This window comes from Lissotriton vulgaris, chromosome 6 (genome assembly GCF_964263255.1).
Source record: "Lissotriton vulgaris chromosome 6, aLisVul1.2, whole genome shotgun sequence".
Classification (NCBI taxonomy): domain Eukaryota; kingdom Metazoa; phylum Chordata; class Amphibia; order Caudata; family Salamandridae; genus Lissotriton; species Lissotriton vulgaris.
In genome coordinates this window covers 387463860-387483889 of record NC_141694.1, presented here as the reverse complement: position 1 = coordinate 387483889, position 20030 = coordinate 387463860, and the positions used below count along the sequence as shown (strand labels likewise).

Below are 20030 nucleotides of genomic sequence, written 5' to 3'. Positions count from 1 at the left end.
CTCCGAGTTAGGCTCACCTCCGTCCCCCGTCACAAAGTTCAGAAACCAAGTTGTTATGTTTGATGGCAAGCTATCATTCATGCACCATGCAAATGCAGTGGTCTCGTCATCCTTCTATACCATCAGGATGATAAAAAAACTTCTACCTTTCCTACCATCTAGTGCCGGTAGGACTCTCATTAGCACGCTGGTTATGTCAAAGGTAGACTACTTCAATGGTCTACTCATCACCGCCCAGTAAAGATTCCTTAACAAGCATCAAATGGTGCAAAACACAGAGGCAAGGATTCCGTCAGGCACCCCCAAGTTCAAACCAATCTCCAAGATGGTACGACAGTTCCACTGGTTACTTATCAGGAGCAGAAAAAAGTTCAAGGGCCTATGCATCGCCTACAAGGCAATTCACAACACAGGGCCCGGGTTACTGAGGAAATCTCTCTGTTCCTACATGCCAAGCAGACCCATTCGCTCATCAGCAGCACATTTGCTGTCTGTCCCCAGAACCAAGAAAGCTTACTGGGGTGACAGAAGATTCACTGTCACCACAGCCAGACTATGGAACACACTCCCCCTTCACATCAAGACCATTCCCACTCTGTTCTCCTTCCACAGGCAACTAAAAACCTGGCTTTTTAACCAATAAATCACCTGCTCCCAGGCCTTCCTCCAAACAGCAGTCCGTAGCGCCGAGGCACCCAAGGGTATTTGCACACTCTACAAATCGCTTAAAATAAAAATTAATTTTTTAAAAAAAATTATCAGAGAGAACACAGATGTTCATGTGTGTACACAGCAGAAGAGAAAGCTGGTTGTAGCACAGAGAGATCAGAGGTTTCCTCATTATAATAGGAGTGAGTCTGGAAAGGAATCCCAGGAACAAGCACAAGGAAAAGGTTAGGGTAATTATGAATGACAGACAGTGAGAAGTTTTGCAGTAAAGGGAGAAAGGGAGGGCTGCAAAAGAAGGTGACGTTTCTGTAGGAAAGTTGCCAGAATTGGGGGTAGGAATTCTACAATTACTGGTTAATGAGCAGTATAAGACATGCATCTCATCACCAGGTCCTCAAACCAACCCTGGGACTTAGGAAACACCTGGGAGAAGAAAGCAGATTCCTGCCTGCTGGAATTTTTTTTTATTTCTGGACTCTTGACAGTTGCTGACACCTAGGAACTGGTACTTCTTCCCAAAAGGCAACTATTTGGGCTACTTTGCTCCTGCAAGAACACAAAAGGCATATGGATCCCTGCTCTGAAAAATGTCCAGCTTGCCAAATTAAACTGGACCCTGAAAGAACTACTCAAACATCAAGAGACTGTTGGGGTTAAAGACCTGATATTTCAAATGTTCATTTTCAAAAAGTGGCTGTCCACTCGCAACTTTTTGTAAATGGCAAATAATTTTGTGAACCAACCTCTGTTCTATTAGGTCAGTTCCCAAAATTCAAATTGTAGAGGGTCATAATCCAGCCAACCTGATCAGTATTCATGAGATTGGTGCAAATGTTGACTCACTACATTTGGATACCATTACACATTTCAGTGATGGAGGCCTGTTGGGGTCAGCGGACTATCCAGTCTGTGATTGTATATAAAAAAGTAGTTTTCTTTTCATGCTATCAATTTTCCTTAAAGGAAACAGAGCTGCATTAAAAAAGAAATGTCACATTTTTCCAAGGTTTGTTTGAGAATTGAAAGTGGGCTTCTGGACCACAGTTTACTCTCCAACACACTTTTACTTTATACTCACAAAGTGAAAGCAGTTTCTTTGCAAATGTGTTACTAACTCCCTACTCTGGAGTCTGTAACTTCTCAGTATTTGGCAACTAGATTACAGCTGCAAAACCTTGATCAATACCGTAAGGAATCACTATTAGAAAGGGCACCCTGAACTGGCCCCTTTCAAAAAGTGATTTATTTTGCCTTTCTAAATCTAGTTTGCAATTCGAAAACATCCAAACTGCAAAAAAGGTTTAGTAAATTTAAAAAGCCATTTTATGGAAGCAAACTCTATAATTTTGCAAATTGAAGGTTTTTCGACCAAAAATTATTTTGTACATCAGCCCTGTACAGTTTTGGTGGATGGCCTACCCCATAATAAATGTATTGCAAGTTTATTATCTGTGCCTCATAATCAATGGCACATGTAACACAGCAGTGAGACATCTGCCATGCTTGTGACAGAGAACGCTGTCCACCTAACTCCAGATAAAGCGGTTTAATGTTATTTAACAATATCATAAGGACCCAGACAAGGTGTCCCTTTGTTCTACTTGTAGCTTTTGGTGCGAAAGGAGACAGTTTCAGTAGAAGTGTGTTTGACCTGACAACCTTGATGTGGTTTTCCATCAACTTTTTTATTCCATCTGCTTTTGCTGATTCATTTTTGCTGCCTTTAGGACTCTGCACACTTCACCACTGCTAACCAGTGATGACGTGCTTGTGCTCTCTACCTAAAATATGGTAGCATCTGCTTAACACCTTGAATGCTAAGGCAATTCATCCCGGATGCTGACATCCCTTGAATCCCATTGTTCATGACGAGCTCAGCTCGTCATGAGCACACGGCCAGTGTACTGCATGCCGAGCTGAGCTCGTCATGAGCATGGAAGGGGTTAAACACAATTGGTACATTTAATATACTTGTGAGTCCCTATTGAAGTGAGACTTCATGTGAATTAAATGCTTCTGGTGGGACAGCATCACTAAGTATTCCATCCATCCAAGTAGCCTATTAAACATGTCTCAAGCCTGCCATTGCAGCCTGTAATGCAGTTTTGAACAGCCATGTCACGCTTGTGAAATAAAACGTTTGCCAGGACCAAACCTTCATTTTTAATGCATATAGGTCACCGAAGGGAAGGCCCTGATTAGCTCACAGGCCAGGATGAAATGTATTTGAAAAGTTGGACTTGTACTCCAAAGTTTTACATGTCGTGGTAGTGAATAACTCGTAAATTCCTTTTTCATCGCTGCAAGGCCTGCCTGTCCAACAGGATAAAATTGGAGTTACCTTCTGAAAATGTCACTTTTAGAAAAATGTTGTCCTAAAAATGTGTTGCCTGCAGATTGTTCCTGAGTCATATAACTAACTGTAGCTGGCAGTTGATCTTTGTGTAGTGCTCCCAGACAGTGAGAGAAAGGGAGTGTAGGCGCTGTCGGGATGGGCCACTTTGAGTTAACGTGGGAGAGGAGCTGTCACCTACTACACTTTTACATCACAAAGTCTCAGCCTGAGCACTGTCGCAAAGGGTTTGACACTGGTCTTTTGGGACCCCAGATAAGCTGGGGCTAGGGCAAGGAGTAAGGGGATGCTTTAGGGGGTGGAAGCCTGTAGAAGCTTCTTCTACTTCATAGAGGGCATCTGGTATAAATATTGAACACTAACTCTCAACTCTTCAGTACACGTCTGGATCTGTGGGCTCTACAGGAAGAAGGATAACTGTGCTGTTGAAAGGACTGCCACTGTGCTGACCTGCTGCTCTTGCCGCTATCATGCCTGGCTGATAAGGAATGGACCTGCATTTCTATACCCAGTACCCCAGAATGACTCCAAGTGCTAGTTGCCTGAGCTCCTGATCAAAAGTCTCAGGGACAGAACAGGCTTCCACCACCTTGAACGCGACACCTGGACTCTGTGTCATCTGTGAGTCCTGCCCTCCCAAGTGGTGCCACCTCTGTCCACAACCCTTGGAAGTGGGCCTAAATGTGCTCTGCCAGCCCATCTGTGGATTCAGCAGAATTGACACATCTCCTCTGCGGCCCTGTGCATCTCCCGCAGGACTGGTGCATTGCATATGCTGCTCGACGCATTGTCCTCAGAACCAAAGCATCATCTCTACTGTTCAGACTACCCCGATGCTAGGACTTTGCAATGCCATTCCAACCCATTGGAGCTGCTGCTGCATAACATATCTCCACGCTAAGAACACGTCTCGCCCAATGCAGCCCGTTCAGAACTGCCACTGCACAATGCATCTCCATGCCCAGATCTCACATTGCCTCTGCTGCACGATGCATGTTCAACCTGTTCAACCACTTTTCTGGTTCATTAAAGTTGATTGAATGATTGATTGATTGATTGAATGGCAATATTGCAATGCATACAGTTTGGGACACATTTAAAGCTTCTTCTAGAGGATTTATTATCAACTATGTTTCTGTAAGGAAAAGAAGCTTTGTAACTTGTATATAAAATTAAAACATTAGAACACAAATTTTAAACTATAAACAGCCCCTACAGGAAATTATGAAAGCCAAGATACAATTTAATAAAAACTCCATAAATTAGGCTTTAGGGTATTTATTAAAGGTTAATGCTTGGTATTATGGAGGCAGGAATAGATCTGGCATACTCTTGACCAATTACTTATAATTTGCAAAAGAGAAGACAAATGTCAATTGTATTCTCAATTCACAAGGATCTATTGTCTATAAAGATTTTTAATTATTTTGTCCAATATCATAAAAATGTATATCCTCCCGATACTACTCTTCTGACACTTTATTAAATGATTACTTATGGTCCTTACATAAGGACATTACTAACTCCTTCGATCTTTCTTCCATAGAGAACGTCTTTACCGTCCAGGAACTTTTAAGTGTGCTGAAAATACTGCCTACTGGTAAATCACCGGGACCTGATGGTTTCACAGTAGAATTGTAATTACAGTTCCAAATGTTGTACTTCCCCTTCTATATATAAACTTATTACCGCTTTCTCCTCTTCTAACTCCTCTCAAGGCTCCTTTATTGAGGGCGTGATATGTCTCTTTCCAATAAAAGTAAAGGATTCAATGCTCTGTCAAAATTACAAGCCAATATATCCCATAAGCACAGATTGTAAAACTTTTGTTAAGGCGCTTGCTCTTAGATTAGAAACTTTCCTACCAGACAATTCCTGCTTCCGAACAAATGGGCTTTGTTAAAGGATGCAATATTTCTGATAAGTCTCATACTTTTCTCAACATAATTAATAAATCTACTAAACTACAGTATTTATTGGCAGCATTATCTTTAGATGCTGAAAAATATTTCAGCAGAGTTCATTTGAAATTTTTGAAAAAAGAGTTGCAATGGCGTGGATTCGGTCCTAAATATATATATTTAGTATTTTTACTATATTCTTCTCCTCAATCCTATACATAAGTTAATGCTACACAGCATCTTATTTCCCTTTGAAGTGAGGTACTAGACAGGGTTGCCCATTATCAGCTCTTCTTTTTATTTTGGTCTTGGATCCTTTATATAATGTCAACGTAAGTCCTCTTCATCCTTTTGTAATCTTAACATTAAAAATCAACATATTCAATTTACTGCTCAAGGAGATTGCATTTTAATGTTCATGTCATCTCTCGAATCGTCCGTCCTGGCTTTTTTCAAAGAACTACAACAATATTCTCAAGTCTCTGAGTATAAACTCAACAATAGTAAATCAGCTGTTTTACCCCTCAAAATCTTTGTGTAAAGGGTCAATTTGATCATATGGGATTTGTATGGAATCCTTCCAAAATTAAAGTCCTGAGTATTTGGTACTGTCATTCATTTTGACACTCTTAAAGCCAATATCAATGAATTATGAGACAAACTCAAGTTTCATACACAAAAATTGTCAACTTTCAAACACTCATGGTGGAGCCAATGAGATGCAATTAAATTGATGCTTCGTCCACTTATAACTTTTTTTCCTTCTAATGTTCCCAAATATTATACCACAAACTGTTTTTTCACGGATAGACACCATACTTCTATGGAATTGAAAAAAAGCACACATTACCTTTGCTCAAGTTAAATGCCCCAATATGTATGGTGGAGTTAATTTTCCTGATTTTCCTCTTTATCATAAAGCATTTGATATTAAACAAATTCAACTTGAAAGATTTTTACTATCTTCTACCTCTACTCCTAATACGCTATGGTCTGATTTGGAACTTTCACTTATTCTTCCATCAATATATGTACATATACTATGCATGTCCCCTCCTCCTACATCTTGGATGCTTTCTGTTACACTACACACTTGTAACCTGTTGAGACCTTATATGGTATATAACACTCCACTCTTGGGTCAATTATTTATTAATCCCATCTGGTACATTTAAAATCCTACACTTAAGGTCTATGTACTACATTGGAAAGATTGGATGTATAAGGAACTGATGACGGTTTCACAGTTGATGCATAATGATAGCTTTCTTACATTCTCTGACATGTCATCCAAATTTAATTTACTGAACTCACAGCTCCAAAGGTTTCAATTATTACACAATAAAATCAATCCATTGCTTACAGATTTATCTCAATTTACCTCAGATAGTTGAAAAACTAGGGATCGCGCATTAGGATGATCAATTCACAGTAAAGCATCTATTATAGTAATCTGACTTATCTTGCAAATGGTCTATAGATTTGTGGGATAAGATATGGTTGAAACTCCGATAAAGTGCACGTTTGGCTTCTCTAAACCTTAGCCTTAATCACAAGATCATAAAAGATTGTCTTAATCTAGACCACAGGAGGGATATCCAGTGGCTGTCCTATGTAGAGTCCTTGGCTGTGAAGCTAGGACGCCCTGAGATTTTTGACAGTCCAGAATCCCTGTGTAAAGCAGATCTAGTGTGGGTGAAGACTAACTTTATTAAGCTTTGTGTTGCCGAGCGTGAAACGGTCGAGCTATGCAAACCATCCGTGAGGGTGCATGTAATGATAACTACATCCCTTGAGCTGGCTCCTTATTTGTCAGTGGTTACAAATTTCTTCCATAGATGGCTACTGACTAAGTTCTGTTTCAATCAAATTTATATGGTCCTTTGGGACGAGAAAGATTGGTGTAGGCTTAAGGAGTCGACTCCATGCAAATGTGATGGTCTTTCCACCCAGGATACTGCGCATTTCCTGTTTTTCTGCTCCTTTTATTGTGTACCCCGGAATCGATATTTAAAACCAATATTGAAGGAGATGAGATTTACACAGTACAAGCCCGCAATGTTATATTTACAGATGATGGATTCTCCTGTATCTATGTATTGTACCGCCAGTTTCCTGGCTGCATCTGTAAGAAGTAAGAGATTGAGATTAAGATCGGATTTTCAATGTTGAAAGATAATCAATTTCTGCTTTATGTATTTGATTAATGTACTGTTGGGCTCAAACGGAAATGAAATTGTGTAATTACCCTTTTTAAACTGTGTTTTAACTTTTGCTATGTTTAATACTGTATTAATTGATTTTTAAAAATGTTTTAACCGTTTTTATAAATGTCTAGAATGCCTTTATGATTTTAACTAATCGAAAAAAGTGGTTTTGACTGACTGACTGACTGGCTTCTCTAATCACACTCTAGTTTTCTTTTATAATAGACTATACTACACACCTGAAAAATTACCTAAATGTATACGTGCAGTGCTAGTTTAATTGGTTCATTTGTGCACATGTTTTTTCATTGTTGTAAAGTATTAGAATTTTGGAAGTCAGTTTGGTTTAAATTTAATGGCTTACATATGTTTCTTCAGCAGTTTCATTAGAAAAATGAAAAATTATTTTTAGGCGGGTTGCACAGTATTTGATCTCACAATCGCCTCCTTGGTAAATTGGTACACTTGCTGATTGCTATTGCTATACGTGTCATTGAATCTAATTTCAAAGCAAAGGACGATATACCAATTGAACAATGGTGGAGTGGAGTATGTTACACCCATAGGTTGGATGCATTTCACCTTCGTGCAACCTCATTAGCAATCAAGCATGACAGACTGTGGTCGCCTGTTACTAATTAACAATTATAGTTTCCCATGGTATCATTTTAATTTTCTAGCATGTCTACTTTACTTATAGAAACTATTATTGCATTCATATGGTTCATAACATTTACTATATAATTGCTACAACTTTTGATTTTTATCTTTTTAGATTTTTTAAATAATATCACTGTCATAAGATTTTGATATTTTTCTTCCCCTATTTTTTCTACTTTCTGTCTTATCTTGCTTTTATTTTTTAAAGCATCTCTTCTTTTATCAAGGTTATTAAAATGTTGCCCATATATCTTCATTTGTATTGCAATACTTGATTACTGATGTATACAGCACCTTGTTCTGTATTTTATAATAATAAACATATTTAACTAAAAAAGACGAGCAAACAAAAGGATGCCATACGGTATGACTTTAAATAATGTGATGTTTTTGTCTTTCTAAATAAATTACCATTGTTAAGCTGATTGTGTTTCTTTCCTAAATTCCATCTTGTAAAGCTGAAAATCAAGGCAGTACAGCTTTAAAAAAAAAAATATACCAGATTCAATTAGAGATTCAGAACATTACAGCAAAGAGCTCTACTTCTGCCTGGATGTCCTCTTCTGATGTTCTAGAATTAACAAACATTCCTATACTTGTGTGTGGAAAGCTGCTTCTAGTTTCTATGTGTACTGCTGAGAAAGAGATGTGGCATACCCAGTGGGATCCTCTTCCTATTGTGTGGAGCTCTCAACTCAACTCTGCACACGTAAAATTTGCCCTTTGTACAAACACAAATTGTTCGCTTCTGTGGAGAATCCCCTTCCTTAACAACCACTAGCAAATCAGTGAATTCTCCATTTCCCTTCCCACCCTGGAAAGGGATGCATGCCAGTTTTTGGCTGGAGTAAAAATCCTACTGATTTCAGGGTGGAGTGAGATGAGTTTAAAAATGTCCACAAATGTACATTTGTGGGCTATCACAAACGTCCATGGATAACCACATTGTGAATTGTCCATTGTCTCACTCCTTGAGTGGGATTTAAGGGTGTGGGCACTACTACACACTAAACAGAGAGTTGTGCACTCATAAATTAGTTCACACCTGCGAGAAATCCTTTTATGAGTCCCTGAAAATGGAAAACAGTTAAATTCAGTCACAAACATCTATATATTAATAACATACACATTGTAAGTTAGTAATAGTAATATAGGACAATCAATTATATTGCTGAATGCTCACATAAAATATTAATGCTGTAGTAATCATAGGCACACTTTTACTCAGACCCATGTTGCTTACTGCACTGAAAACCGGACAGTGGCATACTCCATGTATTTGCTGGGCAAAATGTTACCTCACAATTTGACAAATGCAGTCAATATCAGAATTATTAAATATCTTAAAATATAATTTAGCCGAAAACTCTCAACTCTGTAGTCATCTTCGAGGTACTCATTGAAAGCACTTTGATGGGATATTGTGTGCTTAATTAAACTGCCATGGCTTACTGAAATACAGGTATGTAACACTGGCGTTTACACACCTTTGCTAAAAGAGCTTTGCTTCACCTTACACTTCCTGACAGTCATCTTGAATGCACTGACGGTGCATTTGTTAGGTATAAATCTGTTAACACTTGGTTACTTTCTAGCAGACAGTGGCGGCTGGTCTATAGGGGCGCCGGGGCGGTGACCCACTAGGCAGAATCAGCAATAGAATCACGGGCAGCAAGAAATGTGAGCAGACGCAATTCGTCTGTTTACATTTCTGGCCTGTGCTTCACAGCAGTGCGGCGACTGCGAGAGCAGCAGGAGTCCAGCAGACTCCGACTGCGCAAGTGTGAGCTGAGGGCGGCTTAATTTCTGCCCGGCCACTCCATTGACATTACACTAGGTATGCTGCGCATGCCTAGTGTAATGCAGGAGTTTAAAGATAGGATCCTGTCGGGCGGTGACGTACTGTCGCCCGATGCCCTGTCAAATGGCAGGATCTAGCCATGTAGCCACCCTCGGTCACATCCAGTCTTTTGATTTGCTAACGTGACGTCACTGTGAGAGGAGGACTCGGACTAGAAGACGTGATGCAACGCGGGACCGCCGGTAAATTTAAAGTTTTACTTTATTATTATTTTTTTCATACCCTTCTCTGTTACATTATGGTTCTTTCTTTTGGGGTCAGACGAAGTTTTGTTCACATCACGGGGCTCCGAGCCTCCGAAGAGTCTTCTGGCTTCAAAGTCTGCCCCCCTGTGACAGGTTAGGGACGGGTGCAATGGGGGTGAAGATTATCGGGAAGTATGAAGCCATAATTCCTTGATTTTATACAGCGCTACTCTGCCATTGTTTGGGCCTCGAGGCGATGCCTGCCGTCTGAAGGCAGGGTGCGTTTCTGCTAAAGATAAGAACTAGTGCAGGCACCGCCAAGCGAAAGGAAGGAGTAAGAGCTCTTTGGGAGTAGAAGGGGAGTAGGTAGGTAATGCCTATGAAGAAGATGGGGGGGGGGGCGGGAATGATAGGGGAGACATGGCTGGACATACCGAGAAAGAGAGCGAGAGAGAGAGCTGGGAAAAGATTAAGATATGGCAGCGGAGAAGCATGGGGCTGACGGGGCGAGCAGGAGAAAGAAGTGTAGATACGAGGTGGGGGGCAGATAAAGGGCACCGGGCAGATAAAGGGCACCGGAATACGGGAAGAGACACAAACTCAGAGAATTAGAAAAGGGAGGGAAATGGGGCAGGAGAAGGGCATCAAGAAAGTAGCTGACGAGGGGGCACATTGTGGTGGAAGAGGGAATTAAACGGACAGAGATGGGTGAGACAAAGGGAGACATGCATAGAGGAGGTGGGGATAAAGGAGAGACATGTGAAGGAGAAAAGCAAAAGGAGGAGAGAGCTGGGAAGAGATGAAGAGAGGCAGGCAAGGGGAGGATAAAAGAGGGGAGAGGAGGCATAGGGCAGTGACGAGGAGGACATTCATGTAAAGGGACAGAATGAAGAGCTACATGTTGGGGCGATGAAAGGGGAGAGTGAAAACATAGGAACAAATGCAAACATTGCCGAGCAGTGAAAACTAGGAAAAGGAGAGATGTCGCTTGCATCTGGGTCTCTGATACACAATACATTTTAAAGAAGAAAGATAAGACGGAGATACAGGAAACAAATGAATGATACGAGGAGACAGGCAAGAAAGTAGAGATCAGGCACAGATACGGGACAGTAGAAGAGAAAACAGGCAAGGTGAGGCGATGGCTAAAAAGCACATAAAGAAACAGAAAGGATTTATGGGAGAGAACAAAGAGGGGCAGATGTTACGAGCAGAGTGAAAGCATGTACAGAGGGAAGAAATATGGAAGATAAAGAACACCAAGATAGGGACACAGATGGAGGGTGATATGGAGGGGACTAAATATGCATATTTTCTCTATTAGGGGAAGAATAAGCTCAGCTCATTTTATTTTCAATAAATAAAGTTATTGTTGTATGTGCAGGTTATTTGCCAAGTATCAGGATTTATTTCGGCACCATCAATTCCATGCTTCATTTTTACAGTAAATATTTGACTGGTCAAAGTAACAGTGAACGTTGAACTTGGTGATCCAGAGCCTGTATCAAGAACATGTTCTAACTTATTTAGGCTCAGAACTGCCCAGGCACCGGTTTCTGCTCAAATTATGCTATTTGCAGTACCTACTAGGAAACACTGAGCAAGGGCTGCTTCTTCAGGTTTCTAAGATGCACTGTTTGCAGCTCATATACTAACTTGTGGAGTTTCTGTGTCAATGTATGTGTTGCATCTTCAAAGTACGTAGGTGTGGAGTTAAGATCAGTAACTTTTACCTCTGTGCATCTACATAACCACATGCACTTTACTAGTCATAGTCAAAAAGGAGGTGAGCATTGGTCTAGATAAATTTGCTTGAAAATGCACCATTGCCACTCATTTTTCAAAATTTTCTGGGGGGGACAATCCCCCCGATCCCGCCTTAAGACGCTCACTCCACGCGGTGTGCTCAACCACCAATTTTACGCCCTACCACTTTCAAATGTCACCAGCCGCCACTGCTAGCAGAGGTATTTGGCAAGTGAAACTTTTTCTATGCATATCATTGTCCCCTGGGATGGTATTAGCAGAACGTCTGGGAATCTAATTCAAGTGGGCCCTGAACAAGCTATTAGTTTGTGAATCAAGCCAGCATAAAGACATGGCTTCAGAAATGCTCACTAAGTAAGAGTTTTCACATCACAGACCTGGTAGTTGTCTTGGAAGATTTAAGGCACAAACTCAACTGCTTCAAGCTGAATATAAGGGTTTGCTCTTCTAAACTAATCAACCCACTTTCAGACAGTAATCATATCACAACTTTTATCCAAGGGTTTCCTTGATGCTGTGGCCTAGCTATATGATAGGCTAGTGAAATGAATTCCAAAATAAATCTGTTCATTTCTGTGGATTGGACTATGGGAATCTGCCCAAGAGGTTGGTTGCTGTTGTTGGGCATACGTGTGTAATAGCCACTAACCTGCCATCACACTCTAAACACATTTCTTAATAAAGGCAGTTTGCATATGTGTATGTGGTATTCATATTTATAAGAATCTAATGGAAAAGAAGCAGATCGCTGAAGGTGTGCCAAAATATTTCACTTTTTATTTTTTTGGGATTTTTTTCTCCCCAAAAAGATATTGATCTCGTTAACCTGTCTGGGCTTCGAGATAGCCTGAGAGCAGGTCTGACAATTCGGGGAAGAGGGCCCTTGGGATGAAACATGAAGAAAAGCACACTAACTTGGTTGTATTTTTCTGACAAAATGAACGATAGGAGTCAAAGAGGATGACAATGGATTGTTCTTATGTTTCAGAATGTTGGGGGTTATGTTTCTTTTTTTTGTTGTTGTACATACCGCGAACTAGACCTCAGGATATCAGGTATAGGGGGTGCTTTACATGAGCACCAGTTTCATTACAGATGGACACGTTCATTTTGTTAGGCATGGGGAGATTAAGTGATTTGCCCAGAATCACAGGATGTTTAGCGTTGTTGCCAAGACTCGAACCCGGTCCCTCAGCTTCGAGGCCGATCAATCTAGCCGTAAGGCTACATCCTCTCATCCTGGGGCATTTATTTTCACAGACTCTTCTATTACCGAATGAAAACCAGAAATCACATGCACAGAAAACTGTGTAAACATGCAGAGACATTGCTTTAAGAATTGTTTTGGTATTTGCCTTGATTGTTTTTTCAATAAAAAGAAATATATTTTAAAAAAAATTGTTTTGTGCAAGCCCCGACATTGCTGAGGAGTTTTCACACACATAAAAAGGTCATTACACTCATACCTTCTGCAGACAAATGAGCAGTTGCATAAATATCGAGAGTCTCTTGGGGCCCCATTACCGCCCGCCATCCTATCAGAAATCGGTACCGCCCGCCCTAAGAGCAGGGGTCCTGCATGCACCATTAAGATGTGCCCGCCACAGTGGCGGGCACATCCTGTATTTATAGTATTGTGGCGGGCGGAGCTCTCTGCTCCACCCGCCACAATACTGAAAATGCTTTGCATCATTTACATAGTCAAAGCGGCAGGCACCGAGCGGTGCCTGCCGCTTTGATTATGAAAATGCAGGGGGGTACCACAGGTACCCCCCCATGTGCCACCCCCCTTTGGCCTTCACTGCGGGGGCCCACAGGGGGCCCCTAGAGTGAACACCGCCTGCCTTTCCGTGGCGGCATTGCCGCCGCGGAAAGGCATTGCACTCTTGCCATTGTAATATGGCTGGCGGTGTCTCATAGACACCGCCACCATATTAATCATTTTCCGCCCCGGCCGCAATGCGACCGGGGCGGAAAAGTGTCGGGCAGTGTTTCCCTCCGTTGCGGTCCCCCCACCATCTTAATGTGGCGGGGGGAAAGGGTGGCGGGCGGGCATTTCTGTCGGGCGGACCGCCACCGCCACCATGGCGGTGGCGATCCACCCGACATCGTAATGGAGCCCTTAGTGTTGAGGTCTACACTGGCAGATTGTTGCTGCAAGGATCTCATAAAAAGCTTTTTTCTTCTCATCGTTCCTTGACTGATTGCACCTAGCTTATTTGTGTATGCACATATTTGCCAAAGTGAAAGAAAATTTTGATAACTTGGATGTTAACTTAAGCATTTATTTTTTCCTATGAAATACTACAGGTGCACTTTTCACTGTAAATTGTACTTTTCAATGCATGGTAAATTGAGACTCTATTGTCACATTTGTTTCATGGTATTGGCTTAACAATATTTTGTACTGAGCTATTTTATTTAAAAATCTCACTATTTGCAACAGTCACATGCAGGACCGATTTGCAGCCAAAAATACAAACACGTTACTGCAAAATAGAAGATAATAACATTCTACCTGTATCCCTATAGAGGAACGCGGCTTCTTAGGAAATTCCTCTGTTCTTGTCGCGAGAACCGCCTTGTCACTGGTGCTTCGAACTGAACTGCTCTCAGATGCATGGCGCTGTGCTGCTGCTGTCTCCAGGGCGAGGTTCATTGCTTTATTACTATCCAGACTGTCTGTGGAGTTGTACAGTCCTCGGCCATCATGGGGCCATGGGGATATCCTCTGAGTCCTACTGTCATGGTAGGCATCCTGCGTAGATTCTGTGCTGCTCTGTGCCGTCACTGAAATCAGCGGTTTGGACGTTGTGCGAGGCGGGACTGGGGGAGGTGTTTTTTTGTAACTTGTATACGTAACAGCTATAGAGGAAAACAAAAAAAATGACTTTACTTACTACACACATATCTTTCCACATCATGTAAATGCCAACAACAAATGTACTCAGGACTTAAAATGAATGGTTTCTAAAACAAAAACTACCTACCACTGACACAGTTCCAACAACTGAGAGATAGCTACAAAGCATTGCAAAAATAATATTTTCGATTTCTAATAAATAATGAAACAAGTACCTCCAAATAGGACACAACTGATTTTTCCAAATAGCAACTATTTCAATGCATGTGTGTTCTATGCATGCCATTACAGCGTAAGTCATTACAATGACGTGTTGTTACATCGCATGCCATTACAACGAAAGTCGTTACAACGACTTGCTGTAGGGGGGTGCTGGAATTTGGCATTGTATACTTTACTATTCCAACTCCAGTGTGTGCAACAGTAGGGAAGGTGTTGGATTGAAAATCCAACAAATCCTACACCTTCTGCCCCCTACAGCAAGTCATTGTAACGACTAAAATTGTAATGGCTTGCGATGCAACAACGAGTTGTTGTAATAACTGGCGTTGTAATGGCATGCAATGTATTGCATGTGCTGTAAACAATGTTTTCCGTTTTTTCCTTCCACAGGATTTTCAAGACGTCTGATACGCTTGTGTACAGCAACAGCCCACCTGGGCAAAATCATTTAAAGGTCTACTTGAGTGCTTGAGTTACGCAGCCCAATTTTAAGTTGAAAACGAGGCCCTGTATAAAATACAGGTAAATGCTGGGCCTGTTTGCGCCACATGATCACCTCTGCAAAGCCTTAGTAAAGTTAGGACTTCTATGAACTTCTGCAGCACTAGTACCTGGCTTAGGACATGGATAGTTGAGAGTAGTTAAGATCTAGAGAAACATGCATGCCACTGATAATAGCTGTTACTTTCTCTCCTCAAGAAATATGAACATTTTATGGCAACTGGATTACATTGTTAGAATTTGCAAAAGCTCTAATATTTTTCTTCAACGATAATGACATACAATTGCATTAAAAAGTGAATTACTTTTAATTATTTCTTTGCATGTATTCATGTGCGGCATGGTTGCAAATGATGATGATGTACAAAGGATTCTACACTGATTTTGGCTATGGATCATTCTAAATTTTGTTAAATAAAACATACAATGATATTAAAAAATTATGCCAGAGACAATACAAATTATTAACATCAGTAATGATTATGTAGACTAACCCAATATTTCTCATGAAATGATGTTAACCTTTGATACATTTGAATGATTCAGTGAACAAAAATGGTTATGGGAATATCAGAAACTCTTGTATAGAAAATGTATTGCACTCTACGAAGGTGGGGGTGGCTAGTGCAGGCCTGGACATCAACAGAAATGAAATACTAAGAAACAATGAATATAGAGTCTCCTCGCTGAGATAGGAAGTTTGATATGATTGGCCACCTAAGCCACATTCTGCTTTACTAGCTAATACCAATGTTTCAGCAAAAAAATATTCAGATACTGATCTGTTATACAGGACAAATTATGTACTGAGCTGTCTAAAAACAGTTTTTGAAATTCTCTTTATTTAACTCTTACATTTGTTTCTCACTACTGCAAAGCCTGCCTTTACCCTTAGGATAATATTGGGTTACCTTATTGCATTTAATGTGATAACTTTCAATTGGGAGCAGGTAGGAAAGTCACATTTTGTCTCTAAAGAATTGTAATTTAAAACCCTCTTTAATAGAAAAGTTGAAGTCACAATTCTGAAAATGCCACTTTTAGTTGTCATTGTCTTGTCCTAACCATTTGGTCTCTGCAGGCTGTATCCTGGGTCACATGACTAGATGTCGCTGGCTGTTGGTCTTTGTTTATGACTTTCAGGCAGTGAGAGAATGGGGTAATGGGTGTTGTCAGAGTGGAACATCTCTGTCAGGATGAGTGGGAGGAGCTGTCACCTATCACTTGCACATCACAAAGACTCTGCCTCAGCACATTCACAAAAGGTTTCACACTGGTGTTTTGTGCCCTAGACTAGCTGGGCCAAGGTAGGGAGGCAGACAATGCCAGATATCTCTATAGGAGGAGGACTCTATAAGCTTCTTCTAGTTAAAAGGGTGTACTGGATATAAATATTTGACCCTCAGACACAACTCTTCAATACACTGATGGGCCTGTGAAAGACTCAAAAGGATTTTCGTGCTGCTCAGCCGTAAGAAAAACTGTTACTCTGCTGCCCTGCTATTCTGCCGGCCTCCTGCCTGAGTGAGAAGGACTTGACCTACATCTTGAGCCCAGGACCACCAGAGAAACTCCAAGGGCTAGTTGGTTGGCCTCCTGATCAGAACCTCATGGACACAAAAGCTCCAACTTCCTTGAACCCTGCACCTGGACTTTCCCTGCTCTAATTCCTGCCCCGTAAGTGGTGCCACCCCATTCCTGGATCCTTGGAAGTGGGCCGAACCAACGCAGTGCGACACATCTCCTCACAGTTCAGCACCAGAACTGCTGGTGTTGTGGCATCCCGAGGGTATCCCACAGCTCTTTAGAATTGCCGCTGTGCAAAGCCCCCTCAATGCAGGGTCTTGCATTGCAGCCCCACAGCCCCTCGCGGCTACCGCTGCACAACAACAATAACATATTTATCAAATGGCAGCAGCTGTTACCCATGGTACTCTAACTGACTGCATTGTCCACAAGTCCTGATAAGACAGATGTATTTCAACATTATAGGAGTCAGATTACAAAAGCGCTTTTGATGTGCAGCAGGCGTTCCCAAACTATTTTTGTACCCCCAGAGACCCATTGATGATTGCTGCAAGGAGTGGTACCGGTATATTGTTGCTAAAAATATTGTCACCCAATAGGATAACATTTTTGTTAGCTATATTTAGGATACAATATTTACTTCAAATGATATTTCAATATACAATATTGTGACATGCAATCTGCCGCAGATGCTTTTGTATCCTCCTATAATAACCATTGTGTTTGTGCAGATTTTGTCCTGGCATAATGGCAATGGAGTATTCCCTCATTTTCAAATAATGGAATGTCTTGTCTATGAGCCCATGCTATATTACCCACAAGGGCACACAAAGAAGCTGTTCGAAAGAACACTAGATATGCTTCACCTAAAATATTGTGCCCATTTACTGCACTTTATTTGCTGCTTTGGGGCGTTTCATTGAGTGCCCCAGGGGAGGAGGTGCAGCCACACACTGCAACCTCCTTCTGGCCATCTCTGCTCCCCCTCGAAAAGGAAGCTGGTTCTGCAAGTTAGAGCAGTGATTTGAAATTCCCACTATTACTTTCACTAATGCGCACTTTTCAGTTTAACCTCATCATTGCTATTGCACATTCCCGTGCTGTGCTGCAGTTTTAAAAATCCCTTGTTATGTGACAAGGTCAACTCGTCATAAGCACAGCGCAGGTAACACCCATGAAGAGTTGACCTTGTCACAAGCATCGAAGGGGTTAAGCATACATTCTGAAAGTTACTTCTCTCCTGTACTGAAAAACAGCACATCTATTCGGTAGAACAGGACTGCATAGCAGGTTTTGTAATACTGTGCTGCATGTGTGCATTGAAAAAGAGGTTCATAGATTCTATATTAAAATGTTTCAAGCTTTCAAATTTACAGTTTATTATTTGCATCTACCACAACTAATATGGATGTTGGATAGAACAGTAAATAGGTGCATGATATTCCGCACTGGCGATACCCAGTGTATAGTTGTGGTTAGGTGAGAGCGTGCTTTAATATGCAGTTTTTTTGTTTTGCTATTTGGCATCAATCCATAAATCTGCAGAAAATGTTAAAAAAAATCCACTATTTAGTTTTGCCCTCCCATATTTCATGCATATCGTTAACGGGGTAAGCGGAAATAAAGAGAGAGGTGAAGAAAGTGGTGTTTCCCACAGGCATATTTGCTCTCCTCTATAGAAAAACATGACTACCAGAATTATACTAAACTTGGCATTAAACTAGAACTTTACTCAAAGGTGAGCCTTTGCTTTTATAGGTGTATATCCATTCTTTAGTTTTCAACAAACTAGAGGTACAAAATATGATGTATGGGTTTGCATGGTTAAAAGAGAAAAGAGATCTCTGAACTTAAGTCCATGAACAGACATCGAACCCGGGAGATTTTCTCTCCTTTTTAGGTCTCGCCTAGGCAGGGCATGCGCTGTGTTTAATGAGACATGCAGTATATGCTTTAGTGAGGGAGTCCCCACCTCCGTTTTCCTATTTGTTATTGAGTGAGTCTTTCAAAATATTCTTCTTGATATTTGATAAGCATGTTTTATGTCCCTCCTTTTTCCCTGTTGAGAATGCCTATGGGTATTGGTCCCTTTACTGGTGTTAGTACTTTTTTTTGGATCCGTTGTTTTTCAGGGATCTCTTTTTTTAAATGTGCCTTGCTTTTTTTTTTTACTTTGAGGCAAGCTTGTTTCAGTTTTGCGCAAGGCAATTTCTTCCCATCTCTTCCCCCACTCCCGCACTCCGATGCCTTCTCGCTCGCTCGCCATCCCCACCCCCCCTTTCTTTCCTGTTGGTGTTACTCTATTGAAGTGTGTTCAACTTCGGAGCCTGTATTTTTTTTGTAGGACACTGAGGCTCCACCCTGGTTCCCAAACTCCAAAAACTGCAGTTTAACCATACGGAAATATTGTCACCCCTTTTGCAGCAACAGAAACAGCGCCATCCAGGACCCGACGCGCAAATAGCAGCGAGGAAGTGTGTAGTTGGGCGAGTCATGTGTATGCGGGGGCCAGGTGCCGGGAGCCGGGGGAGGCAGGCAGCCGTAAGCAGCCGAGCCCAGAGCAGGGGCAGAGCCTCAAAGCATGGGAGCTCTGCTCGGGGCGCTCAGAGGAGGTGGGATGAGAGGCTGAGTGGGCGAGGGAGATCCGCGCACACCACCGCTTCCGAGCAGCCAGCCCGGCATGGCCAAAGGTGCATTTTGATTTTTCCCTCTCCTTCGTTTCCCTGGGGTACCTGACGGCCTGTACCGGCATACCTGACTTGCTGCGGTACTGGGGCTCGCTCAGTGGAGCCTGTGCTTCTCCATATTTTCTGGGGCATATTATTGCTACATCTGAAGATGGAGGCAGCATTTCAGCCGTAAACGCAGTGGGGACATACTTTGGGCAAATCTAACAATGGAGTCAGTATGGCCTCAACCCAATCGAAGGGTGAGAGGGGCCTCGCACACAGGGAACAAGGGATTAACATTGAGAACAACACATTTTCAAACCAACAGCCTGTTTCAAAGTAAATTTCCATACGTCTCAATTGCTTCATCGTTTGAGGTGGAGATTTAATTCAATTCACTTTGCATGTTTGATATCTTTCCCACCCACACATCGCTTTAAACTACAGAAGCTGAGTAGTGAAAAGTTAGTTATAATGGTTAAGTCTATACCATTGTGTGCTTGGGGGCGTGTTACTCCTGGGGCCTGACTACCCATGGGCACCTGGTTGCTGACCATCTCTTCTTTTCCCCTTGAGGCGGCAGAGAGGAGCGGGTGCCCGGGAGGCTGGCAGGGGAGCTGTCCTCCTTGGAGGAGGGCGAGCCAG

General features: G+C 41.7%; 1 protein-coding gene across 2 annotated transcripts in view; it reads right to left on the bottom strand.

Moving 5' to 3' along the window:
- Nucleotides 1-20030, bottom strand: part of DLGAP2 (DLG associated protein 2) — an 800561-nt gene that overhangs the window by 291843 nt on the left and 488688 nt on the right. For both annotated transcript variants that reach the window (XM_086926407.1, XM_086926408.1), the window contains one exon: nt 14122-14468. In XM_086926407.1, coding sequence (XP_086782533.1) covers nt 14122-14468 — 347 coding nt within the window. The remainder of the gene's footprint in view (nt 1-14121; nt 14469-20030) is intronic.